The sequence below is a fragment of the Chelonoidis abingdonii genome, chromosome 11 (genome assembly GCF_003597395.2).
Source record: "Chelonoidis abingdonii isolate Lonesome George chromosome 11, CheloAbing_2.0, whole genome shotgun sequence".
Classification (NCBI taxonomy): Eukaryota; Metazoa; Chordata; order Testudines; family Testudinidae; genus Chelonoidis; species Chelonoidis abingdonii.
In genome coordinates this window covers 34,231,145-34,255,337 of record NC_133779.1, presented here as the reverse complement: position 1 = coordinate 34,255,337, position 24,193 = coordinate 34,231,145, and the positions used below count along the sequence as shown (strand labels likewise).

The 24,193-nt window shown below is 40.7% G+C and overlaps 1 protein-coding gene across 2 annotated transcripts in view; it reads right to left on the bottom strand.

Moving 5' to 3' along the window:
• RFX2 (regulatory factor X2) overlaps window positions 1–24,193 on the bottom strand; it is a 95,470-nt gene that overhangs the window by 47,492 nt on the left and 23,785 nt on the right. For both annotated transcript variants that reach the window (XM_075070866.1, XM_075070867.1), the window contains exon 2: window positions 2,275–2,387. In XM_075070866.1, the coding sequence (XP_074926967.1) occupies window positions 2,275–2,379 (105 nt within the window). In that variant the 5' untranslated portion in view covers window positions 2,380–2,387. The remainder of the gene's footprint in view (window positions 1–2,274; window positions 2,388–24,193) is intronic.

Below are 24,193 nucleotides of genomic sequence, written 5' to 3'. Positions count from 1 at the left end.
TTTATAGATTCATAGAGTTTAAGGCCAGAAAGGATCAGTAGATCATTTAGTCTGACCTGCTGCATATCACAGGCCATTAAATTTCACCCAGTTACCCCTGTATTGAGCCCAATAACTTGTGTTTGGCTAAGGCATAATGTACATATCGCTAAAGTATACCTTCCAGAAAGGCATCCAGTCTTAATCTGAAGATATTTAAGAAATGGAGAATCCACCACTTCCCTTGGTAGCTTGTTCCAATGGTTATCACCCTCATCAATTTCTATTTTATTTATCATTTGAATTTGTCTGGCTTCATCTTTCAGCTATTGGTTCTTGTTCTGCCTTTCTTTGCTAGACTAGAGAGCTCTTTAGCACCCAGTATTTTCTCCTGGTGAAGGCATTTATACACTAATCTTGTCACTTCATTCATTTTGATAAACTAAAAAGAGACTGAACTCTGCTGTCTCTCACTCTAGGACCTTTTCTCTAGCACTCAAATAATTTTTGTGGCTCTTTTTTCCCCATCCACTCCCATTTTTTCAAATCATTTTTAAAACATGGACAGCAAAAGCATAAACAGTATTGGTATCACCAATACCATATACAGAGGTAAAATCACCTCTCTACTCCTACTTACTATTCCCCTCTTAATTCACTGGAGGACCACATTAGCTCTTTTCGCCTCAACATCACACTGGGAGCTCATGTTCAGTTGCTTGTCCACTTTGACCCCTAAATCCTGTTCAGAGTCAATGCTTTCTAGGATACAGTTCCTCATTCTGTAGGTATGGCCTGTATTCCTTGTTCCTTTGCCTTGGCTGTATTAAAACGCTTTTTTTTCAAACAGTCCTGCAAACGAGCCAGATGGTTCTGTATGACTGCCCTGTCCTCATCATGATTTACTACTCCCCCAGTCTTTGTGTCATCCACAAATTTTATCAGCATCGGTTTTATATTTATTTCCACTATTGATAAAAATGTGGAAGAGTGTCGAGTCTAGTACCAATTCTCGTGGAACCCCTCTAGAAAACAACCCCACTTTTTGATGACGATTCCCTATTGACAATTACTTTTGATATCTGTCAGTTAGCCAGTTCTTAAACATTTTAATGTGTGCTTGATTGATATTCTACCGTGCTAATTTTTTAAATCAGAATTTTGAGAGACATTATGTCAAATGCCATACAAAAGTTTATTATATCTATGCAGTTACCTTTATCAACCAAACCTGTAATCTTAAAGAGTGAAGTCAGGTTTGCTTGACAAGAGTTATTTTCCATCAAATCATGTCGATAGCACTAATTATATTCCTATCCTTTAATCGTTAGAATGGAGAAACAACCTTCTGGTGAAATCAACACTGAAGATCAAAAAATATGATGAGCGAGCCAACTTCATAACAGGACGACATTATACTCTGCTAGGTGGGCAGCGCAAGATTCTTGTCAACCAGGTGTCCAAGCAGTTCCCGACTCCATCCACTCCCCTCTTCAACATCCAATGATAGTTAATTTTACCTACTAGCTACACTGCTCTCTCCAGTCAATCACTCCATCCTTCCACCTGTTTCCCATCCTTTCTGAACAGTTATACAAAAACTCTCTCATGGGTCCCTAAGAGACATAAGTGGACTCTCAAATTTTCTCATCGCTTCCCTTTAATATTTTCAAATAAAATTTTAATTCACAGATTGAAATTAGAACCCAATATTTCTAGTATCGCAAAAACTTTCAAACGTATGTAAATGTATCAAAGCAATACACACTCAAAAAGTGAAGAAAATACCTCCAAAATCACCCCCTCTCTGCCAAAAAACCCAACAACGTTTTTTTTTCTGATTTCCCCACACACACACACACAAAATTCTGCTGATTTTGATATATCTCAACTCCAGGAGATGCCTTTTTAAAACGATGTGGTACAATTTGCATCTTTATTGCTTTTATTGACACGTCAAATAATGACATCAGGACACTGTAATAGATCAAAACCCCAAATTGGCAGGAAAGTTTTTTCTTGGCAACATGGCTAAATTAAAATCCAAGTCTCATGCCTTGAATCAAAGTTTATGTTTTTATTACAAACATTTCTATGGCATTTATCAACGCAATATCTAGGTAGGCTTTTACACACACACACACACACACACACACACACACACTCTCTCTCTCTCTCTCTCTCTTCAGGTTGATTTTTTAACAAAATTCTTTGAGCCAAGAGTTAAACCTAATTTTAATGCTGAATATGCTTTATTTTCCATGGAGACAGCATTAACTGCTGTAGCAACGTTACCTGCTGGGAGGCTGGCACTGGCTGCACTACTGGAGCTTGAGCAGACGCTGAAGTACGCAGTGCCACAGAAGTCGCTGACTCTGATCCGCCCTCTGAATTCTGCATGCTCACTGCTAGAGAGAGCACAGAGGAGATCAGATAGAGAAGAGACAACTTCACTAATTTACAGTTCTCAAAGAAAAGGTGCTCATGTAATCAGAGTCCAAAAGAATAAAATCCCACTAGAAGGTCTATGACCTGTCAGAGAAAGGTAATTACCATCCTACTTGGAGGACTCTTTTTAGTTTGGGTTCTTATATTTCTGCTGTATTATATTAAGATAAATGTACACAATTGTTCCACAGAAAGAGAAGGAAAGGGAAGGAGCAGAAAATGTGTTTCTGAATATAAATATAACAAAACAACAACAAATAGCATTGGGAAATTGTTGTGTCATAGCAGAAGTGCAGCTACTCCTCACTGGGACAGAAGTATACTTGAAGATCAAGAACTACAATTCCTTTCCTACCCAGTTTTAGCACATTTAGCTACCTCTAAGTGTTTAAACAAAGCCAAGTGCCAAACAATTTGATTATATACCCAGCAATGTAACAATGACACAGTGTGTTAGAGCATTGGATCTCAACCTTTCCAGACAACTGTACCCTCTCAGGAGTCTAATGTCTTGCATACCCCAAGTTTCACTTCACTTAAAAACTACTTGCTTACAAAATCAGACAAACACACAAAGGTGTCACCGCACACTATTACTGAAAAATGGCTCACTTTCTCATTTTTACCATATTATAAAATAAATTGATAAGAATATAAATATTGTACTTACATTTCAGTGTATTGTACACAGAGCAGTATAAACAAGTCATTGTCTGTATGAAATTTTAGTTTGTACTGACTTCGCTAGTGCTTTTTATGTAGCCTCTTGTAAAACTAGGCAAATATCTAGATGAGTTGATGGACCTCCTGGAAGATCTCAATGTACCCTTTGGGGTACATGTACCAGAGCGATGCCCCCTTTGACTGTAATATGCTCCTGCAATGGTGGAGATACCCTGACTGGAGCAGATTTTGTTTTAAAAAAAAAATCTTTTATCTCTAAACTGAAAGCTTAAAATAAATAAATAAATAAAACCCCACACTCTCACTCCCTTTCTGGTTTCTTATCAAAACCAAAGATTTAAAAATTCCAAATCTTGAGTTTTCGTTTTTTCTCTCTTCTTCCTCTTCTGCCACTGAATGTAAAAGAATGAAGACTTCTAGAGAGTCTCTTCACACACAAACACTCTTTTTCATTCTTTCCCTTTATTTAGATCTTTCTGTTGGACACTAACTTCTCAAAACTTCCTCAACTTTGGAAAAAACAGTTTGAGGCAAAAGGAAAAAAAAAGGAAAATGGAGGAAAAAACCCAAACTCTGGATAGTATTTATTTTCTTGCACTCCATGACAAAGAGGAAAAAAGGAAAGCAAGGGGGAGGAAGGAACACTGAAATTTTAAAATATCCAATATGAAAAAAAACATTAAAAAATGTCACAGAAGTTGGGGAAGCTGGAGAACTGAACAAGAGATTGTTCTGTTTTGACCACACAAAATGGAAACAACTTCAATATTTTTCAGAGTTATTTTTCCATTTTTCTAACCAGCTCTGACCCTGCACAATCATGTTTTTTCTCTCTCAACTCCACCCACCCCCAAACAGCTTGTGAGTCATTTTCTCTTTTATGTTTCTCCTGGACAGGGACAGGACAAGACAATTGCTACAGAAATAATATATTCTCAGCTCACTGCTCAAAACACAGCTAAAGGACCAAGAACCAAATACTGCAGAAACAAGAGAAAGCCAAGTCATATTCTTCATCATAGTTCATATCCTCTTCCAAGGCACCAAGTCATATATACACTCCATTCTCTTTGGGAACTGTGTGCAGAATAGGTTTGCATACAACTAGGGTGACCAGGTGTCCGGTTTTCGAGCAGACTACCCGGTCGAAAAGGGACCCTGGCAGCTCTGGTCAGCACTACCGACCGAGCCGTTAAAAGTCTGGTCAGCAGTACTGCAGAGCCAAAGCAGGCTAGTACCTATTTGTCCTGGGGCCCCACACTGTGCCCTGGAAGCGGCCAGCTCCCCCAGCTCTGAGCACCTTCAAACCCGGAGCCTATTTGTGCACCCCAAGCCCTTCATCTCCAGCCTCATCCCAGAGCCTGCACCCCCAGCCCAGAGCCTGTACCTCCTCCTACACCCCAGCCCTGAGCCCCCCCAACCCAGATCCCCCTCCTGCACCCCAGAGCCTGCACCTCCAGCCGGAGCCTCACCCCCTGACACATCCCAACTCCCTACCCCAGCCCAGAGCCCTCTCCCACACCCTGAACTCCTCATTTCTGGCCTCATCCCAGAGCCCACACCCTCATTTAGAGCCCTCTCCTGCAACCCAGCCCCCTGCCCCAGCTCAGCGAAAGCGAGTGAAGGTGGGGGACAGCGAGCCTCAGGGGAAGGGGTTGGGCTAGAGTGTTTGGTTTTGTGCCAATAGAAAGTTGAGAACCCTACATACAAATCCATTAGATCAAGTCTCTGCAGCTTTGCCTCACTGGCTGAATGTATTTTTGAAAGGTATCTAAAAAAATTTATTTATAAAAAGATTCCAGCTCCATCAGTTCAATGTGACAAATTTATATATATAAGAACAATTTGCTCCCCGAAGATATGGAATAGCATCACCTCTGCACTAGTCCTGGGGCTCATGTTATTTGCAGGTAAATAGCTGGCTAACACGAGAAATTTATACATTACTATAAACAGTAGAATAAATTGTCTCAAGGAGAAGAAACAAACAAACAATCTCATTTGTGAGGTCCTTTATAATGCAATAGGATCAGAAATGCACCTTTTTCTCATTTCCATTTTTCCTAAGGACTTTTCTCAGTGTTGTCTGAGCCTACATCTCAAGTGTAGTCGTAGTATATTGCTCCAATATCAAATTGCCCTCTATGAGCCTGATGCTTGCAGGGGATGCTTGGGACCTTGGCAGGGTCAAATCCTGAAACACCTGGTCTAGAAGAGATATTTGTAAAGTGTAGCTACAGTTGTAAGAGGAACCACGTGAAAGTGGCACCATCTCAAATATCTGCTACTCCCTGTGCCGTCAGGTCACATGTACTCACCTTTACTGAAAAGTTTCTCTCTCCCAGTGACCCTGAACATCCAAAATGGATAGGAAGGAGGGAGGGAGAAGATTGTATTTTCTCACACTTGCATCATCAGCATTGTCAGATTTGTTACAACTGCAGACTCTTTACTACTGAGGATGATGCCATAAATACAGAGAACCCAGCTGATTTTCAGATCCCAAGTGAAGTTTGCAGCACTGGCCATTAGAAAAGCCATTGATATGTAATTGATACATAAACTGAGCAAACGTGATTGGAGCCCCAGAATGACATTTTACCTAGTGGTTTGTTTGTTTGTTTTTTTAAAACAGAGTGAAAACCTCCTTGGATAATTTCCACCTTCCTTCAAAGCTGTTCCATGCTTCTTGGGAACGGAAGAGGCAAATATGTTTATGCCTGCTGCTAAGATTCACTTCTGCTGCTGACAAGGCTAGAACATAAACAGAACTTCTACAGGTAGTAATGACTCCTACTCTCTGAAGAGCTGTACACAATGTTGCCCTGTATCTTGCACTCATAAGATCTGAATGTTCCAGGGCAGTGGTAAGAAGCACAGCATCGAGCACCAAAGGAGAGATTTTCAGAGGCACAAACAGGAGTCAAGCCCCCAATTTCCATTGAAAGTCAATAGAGGCTGGATGCGTAACTCCCATTTATGCCATTGAAAGCCCTCTCTCCCCCATTGTCATTTAGAGCTAATGTTATGTCTACACTACAGAGCCTTTACTGGCATAGGTTTGTTGGCATAACTTTGCTGGCCCAGCCTGCTAGCATAGACGCAGCTTACACCAACGGAAGGAATTTTTCTGCCAGTGTTGGAACACCATCTCCCAGTGTAAACAAAGCCTGAGCGTTAAAGTGAAGAGCCTTGTCCAGATGCACTACCCTGATTTATGTCAACAGGAGTACAGCTGCTAACTTCTCATATAGCACTTTGGAAATTCTGCTCATCTCTATGAAACTGAAGCTTGATACAAGTTGTAAAGGGACTCTCTTTATCCCTCTATTTGGTTTCTGATCTGTCCTTGGCACATCAACTCCATGGCATTCTAGATCAATTGCTCCTAATGCAGACACAGTTGCTCAAATGCAAATTCTGCTATATTTCACTGACGCAAATTTTGCTACTATCCTTATTAGTTTTGGCATAAAGAATAGAAAGATGCAGACTGTTAGAGAGCTTATTCCTTCACTCTCACTCTTCCCTGGTCCTTCTCGCATGAACAGAGAGGAACAATACCCGAAGTCCGAAGGTGCAAACAATTCGATGTTTATTGGGGTGAACTTCCAGCAAGCTTAAATTCAGTTCTTGTTCCTCCTTTTCCGAAATTCCAACTTACTTCCTGTTGCCCCTATTTATATAGGATATTTTCAGCATACCTAACCAATCATCTACTAAATTTTACCTAACCTCTCACCTATTGTAACGTGATTAGCTAAAATTATATCCCACTCTTAATAGTTTACCTAGCAAATTATAAGCAGACAGAACAATTACAGCACAGACGAGCCTGCAACAAACATATAAAACAATACAGAGTAGGATTTCACAACTACATCCTATACAGACATAAGGTCCTTCAGCTGTGGTCTATTGATAAGTGGTTTTGCCAGACAGGAGCGATCAACTAAGTTGCTTATTACATCTTCGGCTCTGTCCCTTCTCTGAGGTGATGATCTAATACTTCCTAACAGTCCCAGATTGCCTTCTTAAATATACCTCGGTTTGGACAGTGAGGGCCTGGACCATACATCTCCCAGTTTATGGCTGCTAAAGAACCAGGCCTCAGACTGTCACAGTAAGAGAAGGCCACTACACAGACAGTGATTTTTGATTCTTTCTTTTATACCTCTATAACTAGCTAAGTGATAAGTCTTAAAGTATAGGCCTTTGCAGACAGGCCTGAATATCTATATCCTAACACAGACAGCCAAGCCACATTAGCCATATGATCTTGATATCAGGACGACACTGAAGTCAGCTATCAGCAGAAAAGAGTAACAGAACTATTTAAAGTGGTCAATGGACCCAGGTAGCCAATTTATGAAGTGACACCTGTGCAATCCCATTTGTCTCAATAGATTTGTACAGGTGAAAATGATTTGTTAACAACTGTAATTCCAATCAGTTGATGACACATAAGAAAGAAGAGAATCCAAAACTGACTCTTTCAGCTGTGTTGGCTCTTGCATGGCTAAAAGTCAATTATTTTTGTCAGTAAAGTCAGCAGACCGGATTCTGAGCACTCACATGGGGCACAGCTCTGTAGTAAGAAAAGGCCTTTTTAGAAATATTCATTTTCAGATTAAGGCAAGCTTTAAAACTCTGTCCAATTCACCTGATAATGCAACAATACAGTACTTGTGACATCACAGTTCACCACTATGGAAGTGATTGGAAAGGTCTAAATTCTGGAATAGAATCATAGAATATCAGAGTAGGAAGAGACCTCAGGAGACCATCTAGTCCAACCCCCTACTCAAAGCAGGACCAATCCCCAGACAGATTTTTGCCCCAAATGGCCCCCTCAAGGATTGAGCTCACAACCCTGGCTTTAGCAGGCCAATGCTCAAACCACTGAGTTATCCCTCCCCCCAACATCATTAAATGAATAAGGCAGATGCAGGAGGCTGCTGTACTCTGGAAACCTTCTGTTTACACACAGCTATCTTGGTATCCAAGCAAACAGCAGTGACAGGAAAGGAAATACAGAAAAAGCTAATAACTTCTGGGTTCTATTTCTGGTTCTAGCACCAACTTGCTTTTGACCTTGAGCAAGTCATTTCCCCTCTCCTATGTCTCAATTTTCCCATTTATAAAGAAAAAAAATGATAATTAGTTTCCCATCTAAGGTGTTTCTAAGGTATCCACCTCAGAATGTTAACGCTCAAAGGCATTTAGAGAAAGACTAGTAATATTAAAAACTTTGAAAATTTCTGACAGGGCAATTTCATACATTCCAATTTTTACTGTTTAATTCATAAAGCACATTGCCTTAGTATGATTGTTCTTGTCGATTTTAATCCACCTCGTCAAGGCGTGCCTTAAACCGCTGGGAAAACAAAGATGAGTGTTTCAAAATACTTTCCACAGTGAGTGTTGCAGTGAGGAAAAAATAAAAGTAAAAATAGACTGCTCAGGAGTAAATACTACATAGCTTTCCTCGTGCATGTCTATTTTAACTTTGTAACAAGGGAAACCCCACTCACTACCAATTCCCAGGCTTAAAAACAAACAAACAAACAAAAAGGTAAATTTAGCCCTGATCCTGCACTTGACTGTCTATGCATGGGTGCACCCCAGCACCCACACAGTGCTCCACTGAAGTCAATGGGACCCTGTGTGGGGATACCCAACTGCAAAATTGGGGCCTCAAAGAAGAACTGCAAGTATCTGTTTACAGAATGTTTTAACAGAGCATCAGCTCCCGAATACACAAACTAAAGTTTCTAAGCTACATGCTGAGGCCTCCAACATATAATATCACTGCTGATCAGAGTCAGGGCAGGGAGTCTGCCTATGAGAAAATATTTCATTAACTTAACTCCAGTGTTCTGGTCCTGATTCAGCAACATATGCAACCACATGACTAACTTTAAGCAGGAGAGTAGTCCCATGTGCTTAAGCTCCTTTCGCAACCAGGGCATAAGTGAATCGTTGTAGTACTCCTTTAATCGTGTGTGCCTATTTACACACTATTTTTATACAAAGAAGTATATGCAAAAAGTTGTGATGTTGCTATTTGTACTGAACATACAAATATCAAAAAAGATCAAGGATTATATATTGTTGGGAGGCACTAACACTGATGCCCATGGAAACTAGAGTACCAATAGCAGATTTGACGTACATCATAGCAACGATATTAAATTTATTCTCTATTACTTTTTAACCTGAAATACATAAGGAAAAAATAATCAACCAGTAGAGAGAATGTCTCCCTTCCCCAATCTAAAACAATCAATGTAAATATCACATTATAAAAGTACAAGAATAAATATTGTTTTTCAGAAAGTTATTTGAGCATTTTGGGAGACAAAATTTATGTTAAACTATTTTGTGGGGAAAAAAATTCAGTTCACCTTTATGTTAAAGTTTATTTGGCCATCAGATTTTCTTTAAACTTCAAGGATATTTTTAATCCTTTTATTATCATTTTGGAAAATGTTTAAAGAAAAGTTTGTAAAGTGGAACATCACATAAAGGACAATTCAGTAGTGCGAGGGCGGATTTGGGTTGAGACTTTTACAGAATACTAAAGAATGCTACTACTTTATATTTCATGCTTTCCTCCTAAGGATTTTAAAGCACTTCACAACTATTAATTAAGCTTCACAATATACCCTTGAGGACAAGTTATTACAACCAGATGGTAAACTCAGGCATAAAAAGCAGCTGGTTAAGCAACTTGCCCAGTGAAACACAGTCAGTCAGTAGCAAAGCTAAATATTTAGAACTGCAGAATATTAAAAAATGCTAAGTCTTCACTTCATGCATTTCATCTGAGGATTTCAAATTAAGATAGAACAGTGGAAAACAGCCCAATTACAATTATTCACACGAAGTGCTGTACTCCACTCGTAGCTGACAGCAGAGGCTCTCAGACACAGACCTTTGCCTCTTTTTAATTTCCGTTCACAATAGAGTTCCAAGGAAGGAAAATGGGACAGGTTGACATTACAGAGCAACAAAAAGATAACAGTTCAGCAGCATCCATATTCAATAATGCAAGGTCAAGATCAGCATTTCCAAACACCTCTTCATATTCAATTTCTCTTTAAAACAATGCTGCACATAACCTTTGTATTTATCATTAACGTTCATTAATTAATAGTAATATTTCCTAACTGCAAGGTACACACCAGATTTTCAGCTGTGCAGAGCTTGTGCTGTTTCATTTATTCTGAGCCATCCAGAGACCAAAATGGCCCCAGCGTACTTTAAAGTAGTCTAGTTAAACTTCTAGTCCAGTATGCTCACTGCATGCAAAGTTGTATAAAGAATTTCCAGTTGTATCCTGAGTCTCACAATATTTGGCATTAAAGCCCCAGTTCTTGGAAGCAAGTGGTTATGTGAGAATCTCAGCTTTTGTTTAAAAAAAACATTAAAGATTTCTAGCCCTTATGGTTACAAAGAAAAGCTTGAAAATGTGATCCAAGTGCATGCTAAAAAGCCAGAAGGTAAATTAAAAAAAATTTAATCTCAATATTTTTAAGCCACTATCACGATTTTCAGGAAGTTTGGCTCACGGATTTTGAATGCTTGGAGTCAGCAATACCAAGTCTGTATTATCCATATCATTTGACAAATACCATAAAATTACATTAAAAGGTCATATTTTAAAAGTATATGTAGACGGATGTAAAGTACAGCCTTAACTTTTAGAATTACTTAACCTGAATGATGTCTCACCGTTAACACTGGCTGCTAGAATCTAAACTAACACCAGAGTTTGCTTTGCTTGGAACTTTTAAGTAAGAGTAAATTTTAAAAAGAACAAAAAAAAAAAAAGCCTAAACTAATCAGCTTCTGGGGTTTTTAATCCAGTTTAGTTTGCTTAGAGCATTTTATTTATTTATTTATTTCTGTAAAGAAGGAAACAGCAACAGCTGAAATCAGAAAGAAATAACTCCAAGTAGCAGGCCATCATGTTCTCAACAGGCATTAAGAGGGTATTTTCTCCACGCAGCCATGTACATCTATAAAAATAAAAAAGTATTAAAACAATTTCAATATATACGCTACTTGGAAGATAGTAGTTCTCAATACCCTCCACAGTAACCAAAAATCTGTAGTAAGAAGGAAGCAGAGGGTTGCTGTTTTCCCCATTCCTTCACCAATAAATACTTACTATGCATCTCCAACAGCAACTATGCCACACTTATTTAAGAAGGTATCATGTGGACAAATATTTTCCACTTCACTTGCCACTTTTGGCCTGCGCTCTATTTACAAAACTGCCCTGAAATGGAATTAATTGCATTTTGACTGAAGCATATAAAGTGTAGGAGATAAACCTTCTTCAATGATTCTGCAATGGATGAAACCAAGATCAGCTCAAGTAATTAAGCCAGTTTAAGGCAGAATTATGCTAGATATCTGCATCAGAAATAGATTATTCTCTGCCTGCACTCTCAACCCAACACATTCATCTGTTTTCTTCTCCAGGGCACACTGTCACAAAAATACAAGGAGTTTTCCTAAAATTCAGATCAAAGGAAAAAAGTTTTTCCACAGTCCACAGAACTTAAAAGCAGGAAGAGCACATTGGCAAACACTTTCAAACTGCCAGCAAATGACTCTGAACCAGAATCCAGGGCCAAATCCCCCCCAAAACTTTGGCAAAGTTTGGCTCCAGTTTACCCATTTCTAAAAGCTTATTGACCTGAAACGAAACCCTTATTACTTTCTGACAGTTGAAGTAAGCCAAACCTCTGTTCCTATAGGTCCAATCTATAAAAGCTAATCAGTACGGTTACTTTCCAGTTTAAGACAACATGGAGGGTGCCTATAAAGAGACAAGGCTGCCAGCATGGTTGTTAGTAATAAACACACCTCAACATATTTGGAAATCTGGCAGCTAAGCATCTGAGGTTTAATACTTCTGAAAAATGCAATGTGCCTGAAAATCCTAAAATCAGGTACACTCACGAGAGCTACAGTATTTCCTGATTTATGGACAGATCTGAGGGGGGGGGAAAAAAATCCGGAAAGAATAGCCTCTCCTATTATCGCTTTCAGATAAAACAAGAAAATGCAGCAGTATGTTAAGAACATACTAAATCTAGCCCCATCAGAATCCTGGCCTTCATGCCAAGATCTGCCACCCAAACCCCAGCCCAGTCAATAGTGTCTGCAGCGAACAGTCATGGACCAGTGCTTCTCTACTTTCATCAGATTACACAATTTGAGGTATTGTGGGAGGGCATCCAAGATCTTTGTCTGCAAGTCCTACAGTAGCAGCAGTAAGCACTCATGTGCTACCAGCTATTCACAGACCTATTGCTGCATCAGGCAGCCCTGACCACTGGGTCCAGGTCCCAATAATTCTTCCTTAATCCTTCCCTTTATTCACCGTAAGAGTTGGGTGAATGTTGGAGCCAGTTATAAATATCTGTGTGGTTTTAAAGTGCCCTTCACTATGGTATCCAAGCACCAGAGATTAAAGTAAGCCAGTACGGCATACTGACAAGAGCCAGTACGCCGTGCTGGACCGCACCGGCTTCCGCGGCCAGGATTAAAAGGGCTCGGAGCTCTCCGCTGCTGGGGGCAGCCTAGAGACCTTTAAATCCCACCCGCGGCTTTAGCGGCTTGGCTAGGGCCGGGATTTAAAGAGCTCTGGGCTTGGAGCTCCTGCTTAGGTGGCTGGGCTGGGGCTGGGATTTAAAGGGCTTGGAGCTCCCAGCAGCCACAGGAGCCCCAAGCCCTTTAGATCCCAGCTGGAGCTGCAGTGGGGATTTAAAGGCCCTGGGGCTCCCAGCCACAGCCGGTGCCCCAGGGCCTTTAAATCTTGAGAGGCCCCGCCTCTTCTGGGTGAGGCCATGCCTTTTCTGGATGAGGCCACGCCCCCCCTCAGGACTCTGGCAGTACCTGTAAGTTACTTTCACCCCTGCCAAGCACACTGTTATGTTGTTTGAAATAATTCACTCAGTTGTGGCTGATCTTTCCCTCTCTGTTCCTCAAACTCAGAAATTAGGTGGAATTAGCTGGGCATGCAAAACAGACTCAACCAAGGGCTCTTGTGAATTATGGGTTATGCCGTTTACTCTTTCAACAGCCTGAGGTAAGTGAAGGGTCAAAATGGCAAGGAACCTGATAATGAGCTGATTCTGGCTTTTTAATTGATTAAATTGCTTCAGAATGTTATAAAGACAGAAGGCACCAGAACCTTTCACTGATTAAGTTAAATTAAATTAAATTAAAAGAGACAAAACACTGCTTCTGTAAGAGCTCTAGTTACCTGGAAACACAGATGAACCCAAAACATAGGTTTCAAGGCTCTCAAGGATACTAAGAGGTATATATGTATTTCAGGAACATGGTCTTCATGGAAAAATACAAACTTGGAAGGGGCTTTTTATAGCAATAGTTAATATTACATATACACCCTCAGTCTTGAATTGGATTTCATGGAACTGAATCATGTAATATAGATATTATATTATCATGGAGCCAGGGAAATTTAATGGTCTTCATTGTTTCTTTAAGTTTCCCTTTCACTGATGTGCAAGAGTGCTAGGAACTTTTTTGAGTTGATAACTTAAAAGAAGTTTCCTTAAGAGTCAGTTGAATATGTGGCAGAAGCAGCAACAGCATATGCTGCCAGGAGGATGTTGATGAGTCCCCACGTGTGGTATCTCAAACCTAAATGCAAGAAGAGTAATTATGAGCTGTAGTCAAACCACAAGGAAGTTCCCATACACAAAGTGATCAATTGTACATGCTTTTCGTTTTTGAGGAAGAGAACTTAACTCCTTCAGACCTGAATTCTAGTAGCCATATCCAGAACACACCACTTCAGTGGCTCTTAGAAATACAGAAGCTAATGAGCGCACCCAGTTTGCTACCATGCTGAGTTTCAACCTTAGGCTATCAATGCCCTAAACTATCTGAACTCCAGGGCTCAGAAGACTCAAAAATCATACAGCAGGTAGGGTCACCAGACAGCAAGTGTGAAAAATCAGGACAGGGGTGGGGGGTAATAGGAGCCTCTATAAGAAAAAGACCCAAAAATCGGGACTGCTCCTGTAAAATCAGGACATCTGGTCACCCTAACTGCAAGAGATATCAGGTGCCAAACTCTCAATGACTGTCTCACCACTGTGCTGTCCAACCATTCGTCCAACCACAGTACTCCACTGACTAAAACAAAGTGCCCTTAAAAGAAAGTTAGTGATATTTTAAGTAACAGAAAATTAAGGGTTCTAATTTTAAAGGAAGATTGAATTTTTTGTAAAGATAGACACAGAAGCAGTTCCCAAATTGTTAATACAATACATAGGCAGACTTGAGCAGGCTTGATAAATGAATACATGAATAAGTCTGTTCTTTTCTATAGGCCTGCCAAGTCCTGATTTCAGAGAGAGGTTTCTTTTGCTACAACTGAAGGCAACTAATGTAACAAGAGAAATGCAACTTCTTGTGCTGTATTGGGTGTCAGTGGGGTTATCAGCTGTAGCTGGGGAAACCAGAACCACGCACTCAGATTTACAGTATGCCAAGGCCTTTCAGTTCACCTTTTAATTGCAGTTACTGGTAATGAGAGAGTTAGCAGATGGATAAAGTGCTGCAGTCTCAAACTATTTTTTTTGTTTTGTTTCCATACATTTATATTTAAGACACAGCTTCTTTTCAGTATGGTTTCTTTATCCTGTATCTATGATAATGACACAGCTACTAATCAAAGAGCAGTTTATAAATCAACATATTACTCTTCAAATACACGTTTATACATCTTTTAAGACACATCGTCAGGTTAAAAATTACTCACCTGGGTTATAAGAAACATTTGAAAAGTATTCATATTGGAAGATTTTTAAAGATCTAATTCACTTTTCACCATTCCTGCTCTTTTTTTAAGCCTCTCTTCTCTTGGACAAAGAAAAATAAGCTAGTCAGTCTCAATTTCTATCTTTTTCTCTACTAGCACTATTTTAGATTGCAAATACTGCAGAGGAATGTCTAAATACAGACAAATGGTATTTATTGATTATACACTTGCAAACAGGTCTAATAACGATTAGCTTCTGTAGAACTTTGGACCCAGCTACCCAGCAGTGTCCCATACCACAACCATACATACTGCATTGAAAGTAAATAGATTGGGATGAAAGTTTACAGAAACAATGAAGCCCTAGGTAATCGGGTTGTTCTTTCCCTTTTCCAAGCCTTCAAGGTTTTGCCCAAAGACATTAAAATACCTTTATTTGCCCCTCCTCATTCCCGAATCACAGTACCAACGCTAAGCAAGTTGAACAGGCTTGCCTCTCACATTTCTAAATATCTCCCATTTTGGAAAGGACAATTAGACTGTGTTGTGACTTGCCTTCCTTCTTTTACTAAAATCCTGGAGGGAAACTTTATTTTTGGATATATAGTATTTCTGAAAGGGGGCATGGGATACATAGGTGCCAATTAGTAGGTTTCAGATCCTCATACTAGTAATCATATTTAACTTCAATACAAACTACACAGGAACTGTTATCACATCACAATGAGACAAGAGGGGAAAGGAAAATAGCACTGTACATGTAACCAGATGATATTGACAGGACAGGAACACAGGATCGGGCCATTGGTCCTTCAAGTCTAGTATCCTGCTTTAGGCAGTGAAGAGTACGTGATATTTCAAAGGGAAGTGGGAAGGGGAAAATGACCCTGGCTAATTGAGCAATGCACTACACAAGGTGAGGAAAGCTCTTTCCTGAGCCATGTGGTGATCAACTTATCCTCAAACGTGAAATTTGATTACCCTCATTTTAGGATGCATAACTACAAATATTGGCTATAAAACTGAGCCCCTTTTCAAACCCTGCTGTTCTAGGTTCTCCTATGGCAGAGAATTCTATAGGATGATTAAACATTGTGAGAAACAGTATTTCACTCTGTTTCAGGGGTTCTCAAACTGGAAGTCGGGACACCTCAGAGGGTCGCAAGCTGTCGGTCTCCACCCCAAGCTCCACTTTGCCTCCAGCATTTATAATGGTGTTAAATATATTAAAAAAAGAGAGGGGTTAAATTATAAAGGGGGGGTCCACACTCAGAAGCTTCCTATGTGAAAGGCGTCACCACTCCAAAAGTTTGAGAACTCCTGCTCTATTATTTTGACTCCAACAGACCAGCTTGATCTAAACCTATCTGGTCATTAGTACTTGGTTTATGCTTGTTTAGGTCAGACAGTCTTTTTGAGTGAGCAGGAAAGCTGGCCAGCCCCTGGTCAAGTTAAGTGTGAAGCAGAAGGCTCAGTTCTGTACTTCAATTTAGATGTGGGCAGCAGCAGCTGTCCCTGTCATGCCTATCTGGTGAACAACAAACACAGAAGTATCTCCTGCCAACACATTATTGTTATTTATATTTATATAGCACCATTCATGAGTGCTCAGAGTCCGAGCGAACAACATAAATTGTGGTCATTCATAAAAAGAAATCTTCAAATTAGATTTTAAAATAGCAACTGGCCGAGCAAACTGGAGCTCTCGGGGGAGAGATTCTACCACAGGGGCAACAAAGGTTTGAAAAATATGGTATCTAGGATGAGCAAATGGCAGCGGCATTATTATTACATAAACTCTGGTCCTGTGCTGGACAGCTTCAAAAGTCAGTCAGGGCAGACTAAGCAAGGATAGAATCAATTAAGGAACTGCTTTATTTAAGAGAAAAAAGTTCCTAAAGCCCCGTTTCCAGGCAGGGTAAGCAGTCTTGTTTACTTTCCTACACTGGGAGCAGGTTTCTTTCCTTTGTCCGTTTAAATTGCCTGGGTGACCTCTCTGTCCCTTCTTTCTCAACCTACTCACTTGCACATAAGACATAGATGTGCTTCCTCTTGAAGCCTGAACTAAGCTCAAAACCCATTTGTCAGGTGTAGCCCAAACAAAGCAGAGACAGTTCCATTATGGAGTGGAACTGGGAAGGGTTGGGCCAGTTCAAAGAAACACATCCAGCCAACTAAAAGAATTTCAGAGTGCATGGTAAAGTTCACCCAGGGAACTGCGGCTGGTATTAGACCACACCAAGGAGATGCTGAAGAGTTGTTTGTTTGTTTTTTTTAATGTATAAATTAATAATAATTCTGTGATAATATGTACTTTCTCCAGCTGAATTTATCACTTTTAAAAGTGCATTCATCTCGGAGTCCCAGGCTGTGTGGTGTGGTCCCAGTGGCACCAGTCACAACTGGTTGCTAACCAGGGCCGCCCAGAGGATTCAGGGAGGCTGGGGCAAAGCGAGGGAGCTGCGGCACTTGTACTCACCCGGCGGTGGTCCAGGTCTTCGGCAGCATTTCGGTGGTGGTGGACCCTTCAGTCACTCCGGGTCTTCAGCAGCAATGAAGGGCCGCCTGGTGCTGAAATGCCACCAAAGACCCGGAGTGACTGAAGGGCCCCCCGTCGCTGAAATGCTGGCCGAAGACCCGGACCGCCGCTGGGCCAGGGCTCGTGGGGCCCCTGTGGGGCCCGGGGGTGCCCCACTTCCCCTCCTCCCCCCACGGGCAGCCTTGTTGCTAATTACTTCATCTGTTTAATTGCAGGACCAAATGTGAATAATGCAACAAGAGAAATCACTTTCCAGACTGTTGCTCCGTTACAAGCAGAGGGAAAGTTAAAGCCTGTTCAGATCCTTGGAGCTGTTCATTAGGCTTTTGGTAACTAGGCATGTGCTGTAACACTCAGGGCTAAACAAAACCCACCCAAATAAAAAGGAAAATACAAGGCTATTCATTGTATTAGCCATAAACTGAGATGTGATCCTTCGTGGAAGGAAGACAGAATGGAAGGGCTGCTTTAGCTACACTAGAGATGCAGTCCTGTAGGGCACATTCTAATGCTCTTCAGTTAGAAAAAGCCATTGTAGCCTTTTGGGTTAGGATGGTAATAAGACCAACTACATTCCAGATGAACAAGAAAAGATAAAGGGCTGTGAGACTATGCACTGGTCTAACAGTCCTCCCTTAACAACTGTGTCATCTACAGAAAAAAGGATGAACTGTGTCACCGAGTCTGAATTAACATAAGAACGGCCATACCGGGTCAGACCAAAGGTCCATCTAGCCCAGTATCTGTCTACCGACAGTGGTCAATGCCAGGTGCCCCAGAGGGAGTGAAGCTAACAGGCAATGATCAAGTGATCTCTCTCCTGCCATCCATCTCCATCCTCTGATGAACAGAGGCTAGGGACACCATTCCTTACCCATCCTGGCTAATACCCATTTATGGACTTAGCAACCATGAATTTATTCAGTTCCTTTTAAACATTGTTAGTTCCAGCCTTCACAACCTCCTCAGGCAAGGATTCCACAAGTTGACTGTGCGCTGTGTGAAGAAGAACTTCCTTTATTTGTTTTAAACCTGCCACCTATTAATTTTCATTTGGTGACCCCTAGTTCTTGTGTTATGGAATAAATAACTTTTCCTTATCCACTTTCTTCACATCACTCATGATTTTATATACCTCTATCATATCCCCCCTTAAGTCTCCTCTTTTCCAAGCTGAAGAGGCCTAGCCTCTTTAATCTTTCCTCGTATGGGACTCTCTCCAAAACCCTAGTCGTTTTAGTTGCCCTTTTCTGAGCCTTTTCTAGTGCTAGAATATCTTTTTGAGGTGAGGAGACCACATCGGTACATGTTGTATCATTTAGTATTTAGTCAAATATGATGTTGTATCATTTACCCAGGCAAAAAATTCGTCTAGCTAATGTTTTGTGAGTTACAAGAGGAGTCTTGACCCATTCACCTCTCTGGTTCCAGATCTGTGGAGGGGAAGAGGGATTCAGATAACCAAAACCCCTTCCATTTTATATATCCAATAAAGGGCAACAGAAAATTGGGATTAAAAAAGAAATAAAATTTTCACATGTCACAATGTTGATGTATCAAGATTGTGCTTGTAATTTATCAAGCTGATTAAGAGACCTTAAGTAATTATGCAATACATACCCAGCTGGGAGGAAACTTGAGACATTTCTTGGTAGAAATAGATAAAGGTTCTTATTTTAAGACTATTTTTATGCATTACAGGAGATGGGAGGGGGAAATACTCTCTCAACTTCACATAAGAATAAACAAAAGGTATTAATTTGGACAAAATAATCATGCACCTTGTAAAGAACCACACAAAACTGGCCCAAGCATATCTGTCACAGACAAATCAAACTGAAACACCATTTAATCAGAGAAAAACACATGCAGATGTTCAATTAAAAACTGGAGCCTACAGTCTTGGCTCTGTTTGCACTGGCCCACATTGTTTGTCGAGTAACAACAGTTGCTATGGGTGACACAGTCCACTCCCGTTTCCAAGGGCTGGTTGCTCAGCGACGGAGAGAATACTTCCCAAACCAAACAATGCTATCCCCTAGCCTATCCCCCCTGCATCACACATTAACCAGATCGAAAACACACTTAATATGTCAGTGATTATTTTCAGAAGCCCTGGGAGGACTGATAAATAATTTCTTTTCTATAGTAACTAAGGAGGTGGGGGGGAAGGGGGGGAGGTTTATTCTATTTATTCTGAAATAATAAAAAACAAACAGTCCAGGCAGACAGTGTTCTTAGAAGCAAGTGTTGAGGAAAGGAGAACTTTTAAATCCCTCTTTTATTTTAAAAATATTAACAAATTAATCTCTCTTTGAGGTGATAATAACTAGTCATTATGAAAGCAGTTGTCTCCTCTTCTAGCTTCTACAGGAAGTACACAGTATAGGCTACAACACAGCAAGTGTACTGCAAAAACAAAACTACCATGCAAACAAACAAGCCCTAGAGAAGAAAGTTTTCGCCTGTTTTTGTGCCCTGTAACTGTAACGCTTCGAAGAAGAAATGCACTGAAAATATTTTTTTTCAGAATTCTGTGAACACATGAAACTAATTTGAACTCCACATTCTGCAATATTGTAGTGAGATTTGAAGCTGGAATTCATTGCTCATAATAAGTAAAGTCTTACAGAGGGTTTCAGGCGAGAGCTAAGATGGCTGGTATAAAAATACAGGATTTTTTTAATTTTTATTTTGCTAGATAAGAACACGATCATAGGTACGACGGCATGAACTGAAACATAAAAGTTCTGATGCATTTGCTAATTATTATTAAAGCCACAGGCTGCTCTTTGATGCTCCAAAATCAGTGGGAGCTGTGTCTGTGCAGCATTTGTCCCATAGCTTAGACTTTGAAACCAAAGTTCATTCACTTTTAAGGTCACCATGACATTGGCTCATCTTCACATTCATTAAAGGCTAAGTTTATAGGAAAAGTTGCTAATTCTAAATATTTGAGATTTTTAGGAGTTTTTAAATACTGTGTCATGAAAATGGAACAGATTTTTTTCAGACTCTTATCCAATGATAGCTCAGCCTTCCAATGTAACATGCCAGAATTACAGTAAGGTATTCTCTCTTCTGCAACAGGAAATCATAAGTAGCAGAAATGAAATCCACAGGATCGTAAATCATTGCATTAAACTCCCTAGGACAACCTGTGCTTTAATGCTTTGAACTAAGATTTTGTGCTTGAACTGTATAGGCTTTTTTTTAATACTATCACTGACTATTACTGTGGCCATGGCTACACTGGTGCTTTACAGCGCTGCAACTTTCACGCTCAGTGGTGTGAAAAAAACACCCCCGAGCGCTGCAAGATACAGCGCTGTAAAGCCTCAGTGTAAACAGTGCCGCAGCGCTGGGAGCGCGGCTCCCAGTGCTGCAAGCTACACCCATAGAGGATGTGGAGTACGTGCAGCGCTGGGAGACCTCTCTCCCAGCGCTGGCGCTGCGACCTCACTCGCACTTCAAAGCGCTGCCGCGGCAGCGCTTTGAAGTTGCAAGTGTAGCCATACCCTGAGACAAATCAACGCGCTCAGAATCTTCTGCCATCTAGTTGTGTTCAATCCCATGTGAGGGGGAAATCAGAGTTCAATCCTTTGCTCCCACGGATGACCTGGCCTACTGGCACTGTAGAGGGAGCATGTGACCACTTTCTGGCTGATGTTCCGAGTGGCGTTAACAGAAACTGGAGTGACTTTCATCCTATCTCTGTAAATCAGACAGGAGGTCAGCAGAGCTCAGGGCCACTGAACCGGCAAGAGAGAAGTAAGAGGTGACAAAACTGGAGGACATACGCCAAAGGCATAAAACCAGCAATGGGACAAAATGCATATTGGGACCGGTTACAAATATGCTTTTTACACTCACTTTGCAAAGGTGTAAATGAATACAAAAGGTGAAGGATAATGGAGAATCAGGATTGATATATCATCATGAACTAATCTCTAACACTCACCTTAATGGTAAATTTTAGTACTGAAATAGAATATCCAGCAATACAGGATAGCACAGAGATGTTAAAAACGTAAGGTCATCTATGAATAAGATCCTTTAGCATTATAATGTTCAGCCACATGTAAATAAACTGTAACCAGGCCTGATGTTGCTCAGGTTATTTCAGCAGACTGACTTCGAGTGTGAAGAAGAAAATGCTAAGGTTGGCAAGCCATTCAATTGACTGGTCAAATAATGTCAACTGACCTCCAATTCTTTGGCAACAGTCAAATATTATCAAGTATTCCAGCAAAAATGCCCTGATGTAGGCAGCAGCCTACTTTTCTGATTGTATCATGGTGCCATTCTTTCATTTTTTAGAACATCATTTCATTGTGTTTCACATTTTTCTGAGTTACATGTTGTGTTGTAATTCCACATTCATATGTATTTAAGGCTAGGCCTGATGGAGATCATGAAGTCTTACTCTTTTTTGTTACAAATAAATTAACGGTTTGAAATATCTGACCTTTTTTTTTTTTTTACACATTATCTGACCAATATTTGACTGGAAATGCCAAGTCCTGGAAAACATTATTTAAAAAAGTGATCTGAGTGGGCAGTGGGCATCTTCATTGCTAGAGCCTCCAGCCTTCATAGCTGATTTTTTGTTGGGGAGGAGGTGGGAACTGAACTTTGGTGAAAGGTGCCAGCCTGTTTGATGACTTTGATCAATGGTTAGAGGCCACTCCAAAGCAAGGAAAGCCCTTTCTGTCAGGTGATTTAACATGAGTTAACTAAGTATGGGAGTCAAAAGCTGAACAAAGAGGAATGGAGGTGTAGGTCATAACGTCAAAATGAGGGATCCAAAAGGTAACGCAGAACAGGGAACCGCTGAGAACTCTATGAAAGGTGCTAGACTGAAAACTGAAGAACAGAGACCTCTATTTAACCCTGAAGGAGAGAAGGCAAAAGTGGCATGTCCTTCCATCATGCTGCCCTCACCAGCGTACCTTAGCCCTGACCAGGAAGAGCCAGCTCATAGAGAGAGAAGGGGAGTTTGCTCTCTATGTCCAGCTAATTCTTACCCTCTTGACCAAGGCTGCCAATGAGTGGGGTAATGGGTGCCAATAGATGGGCAACTCTTTGGTAGAAACTAAACTGAGACCAACCAACTCTTTTTCCAAATGCCAGTGTGAAATGGTACCTGCTAGTAGTCACTACTGACCTGGGCTGGATCAAAGACTCTATGATCAGTCCTTCAAGTCAGCCAGCCCCATTCCAGCCTTAAAAACATTAAAAAGGTCACAAGGCCAAACCACGGACATTAAAATAGCAGTGCTGTCAACTCTTGCAATTTTATTGTAAGTGTGGGGATATTTGGCATTTTTCTTAAAGCCCCAGTTGCCGGAGTGATATTATTACTAGAGAATCTCAGCTTCTATTCAAAACAAAACAAAACAAAACCAACCAACCATTTCTAGCCCTCAGGATTGTGTAAAAAAAGGCTTGAAAATATGACCTTTAGTGGCTCCAACACTAGAGGGCAAATAAACAAAACCAAAAATTTATTGTTTTTAAAATTTCATGTTTTCTAAACCAGTCGCATGATTTGTTGGGGTCCGACTCATGATTTTTGAAGGCTTGGGGTTGGCAATGCTGAAATAAGTCTAGGCATGTATCATGTCAGTCCAACTTTTTGTATATATAAAATTAAGAGGAAAAAATGTTCTTAGACGAAGATGCTCTACAGACAAAGAAAACAGACTCTTTCATCTTTCTTTTTTTCTGCAAGCATGTGGATGGTTTAGGCCAAAGTGACTACAGTAGCCACTTCCTAGCACACATGGAGTTGCAGCAAATGCGGACTTGTATCTTGAAAAAATATGAAATACTAATAATCTCCAGGCTGCACAAGGAAGAGAGTCCTTGGCTTTTTCTTGCACTGAATTTGGAGATTTTTCTCATTCCTTTTCTAAAGCATTAAAAACTGAAAAGGAAAAACCAGGGGGAGGGGAAGACTGATGATCCTGCTAGAACTAAAATATCCATTAATGGTAAATTCCACCCACCTCCTCCCCGTCCTTAAAATATGAGCTCCCTGGGTCAGGTTCCACCCGCAAACCTAAAAACCAGCTCCAACCACATTGCTTAGTCAGACAGGCTTTTTTATTCTCCAGTGTGTAGCTGGCTGCTAGGCAACCAGAACAGCATTGTTGCTCATATGCATTGAGTAGTAACTATTATTTCATTCCAATTTTTTTTTTAAAAGGATGACAACATCGATTTACAGCAGAATGTGCTCTCTCCTAAAAGTGAGCAGATTTCTAGGCTAATTTGGAAAGACCAAAACTAAAGGCCACTCAAAGTTTGCTGAGATTCCCCTAGATGCATCTGGTAAGTTATCTTTATCATTCAAGCCCACGTGTTGCCTATGGTGTGGGCACACTGATGCCAGTGGGTGCTGCCCATGTGGCTTGCCTCCAAAGACCACAATACAGCAGCCATTGGATGGAAGCATCCATTAAAGATTTTTACCTTTGTTTTGCCTTTGTTCCTAAATTCCAATGTTTGTACTACCTCATTTCTGGTACGCAGAAGAGGCCCAGGCCACATCAGTGCAGTTCCTCTACCCGAAGACTTGTAAGGGAAGAATTTGGGGAGTTGCATAAAGAGCGAAGGTGGGGGAAGGGTTGGTGAGTCAGATCCTTCCTTCTTTCAGTGAAACAGATCTGATGCCAGTCTGCAGATTGGGGCGGAGGTCTCCTTCTTCATCTTCTCCCCATGAA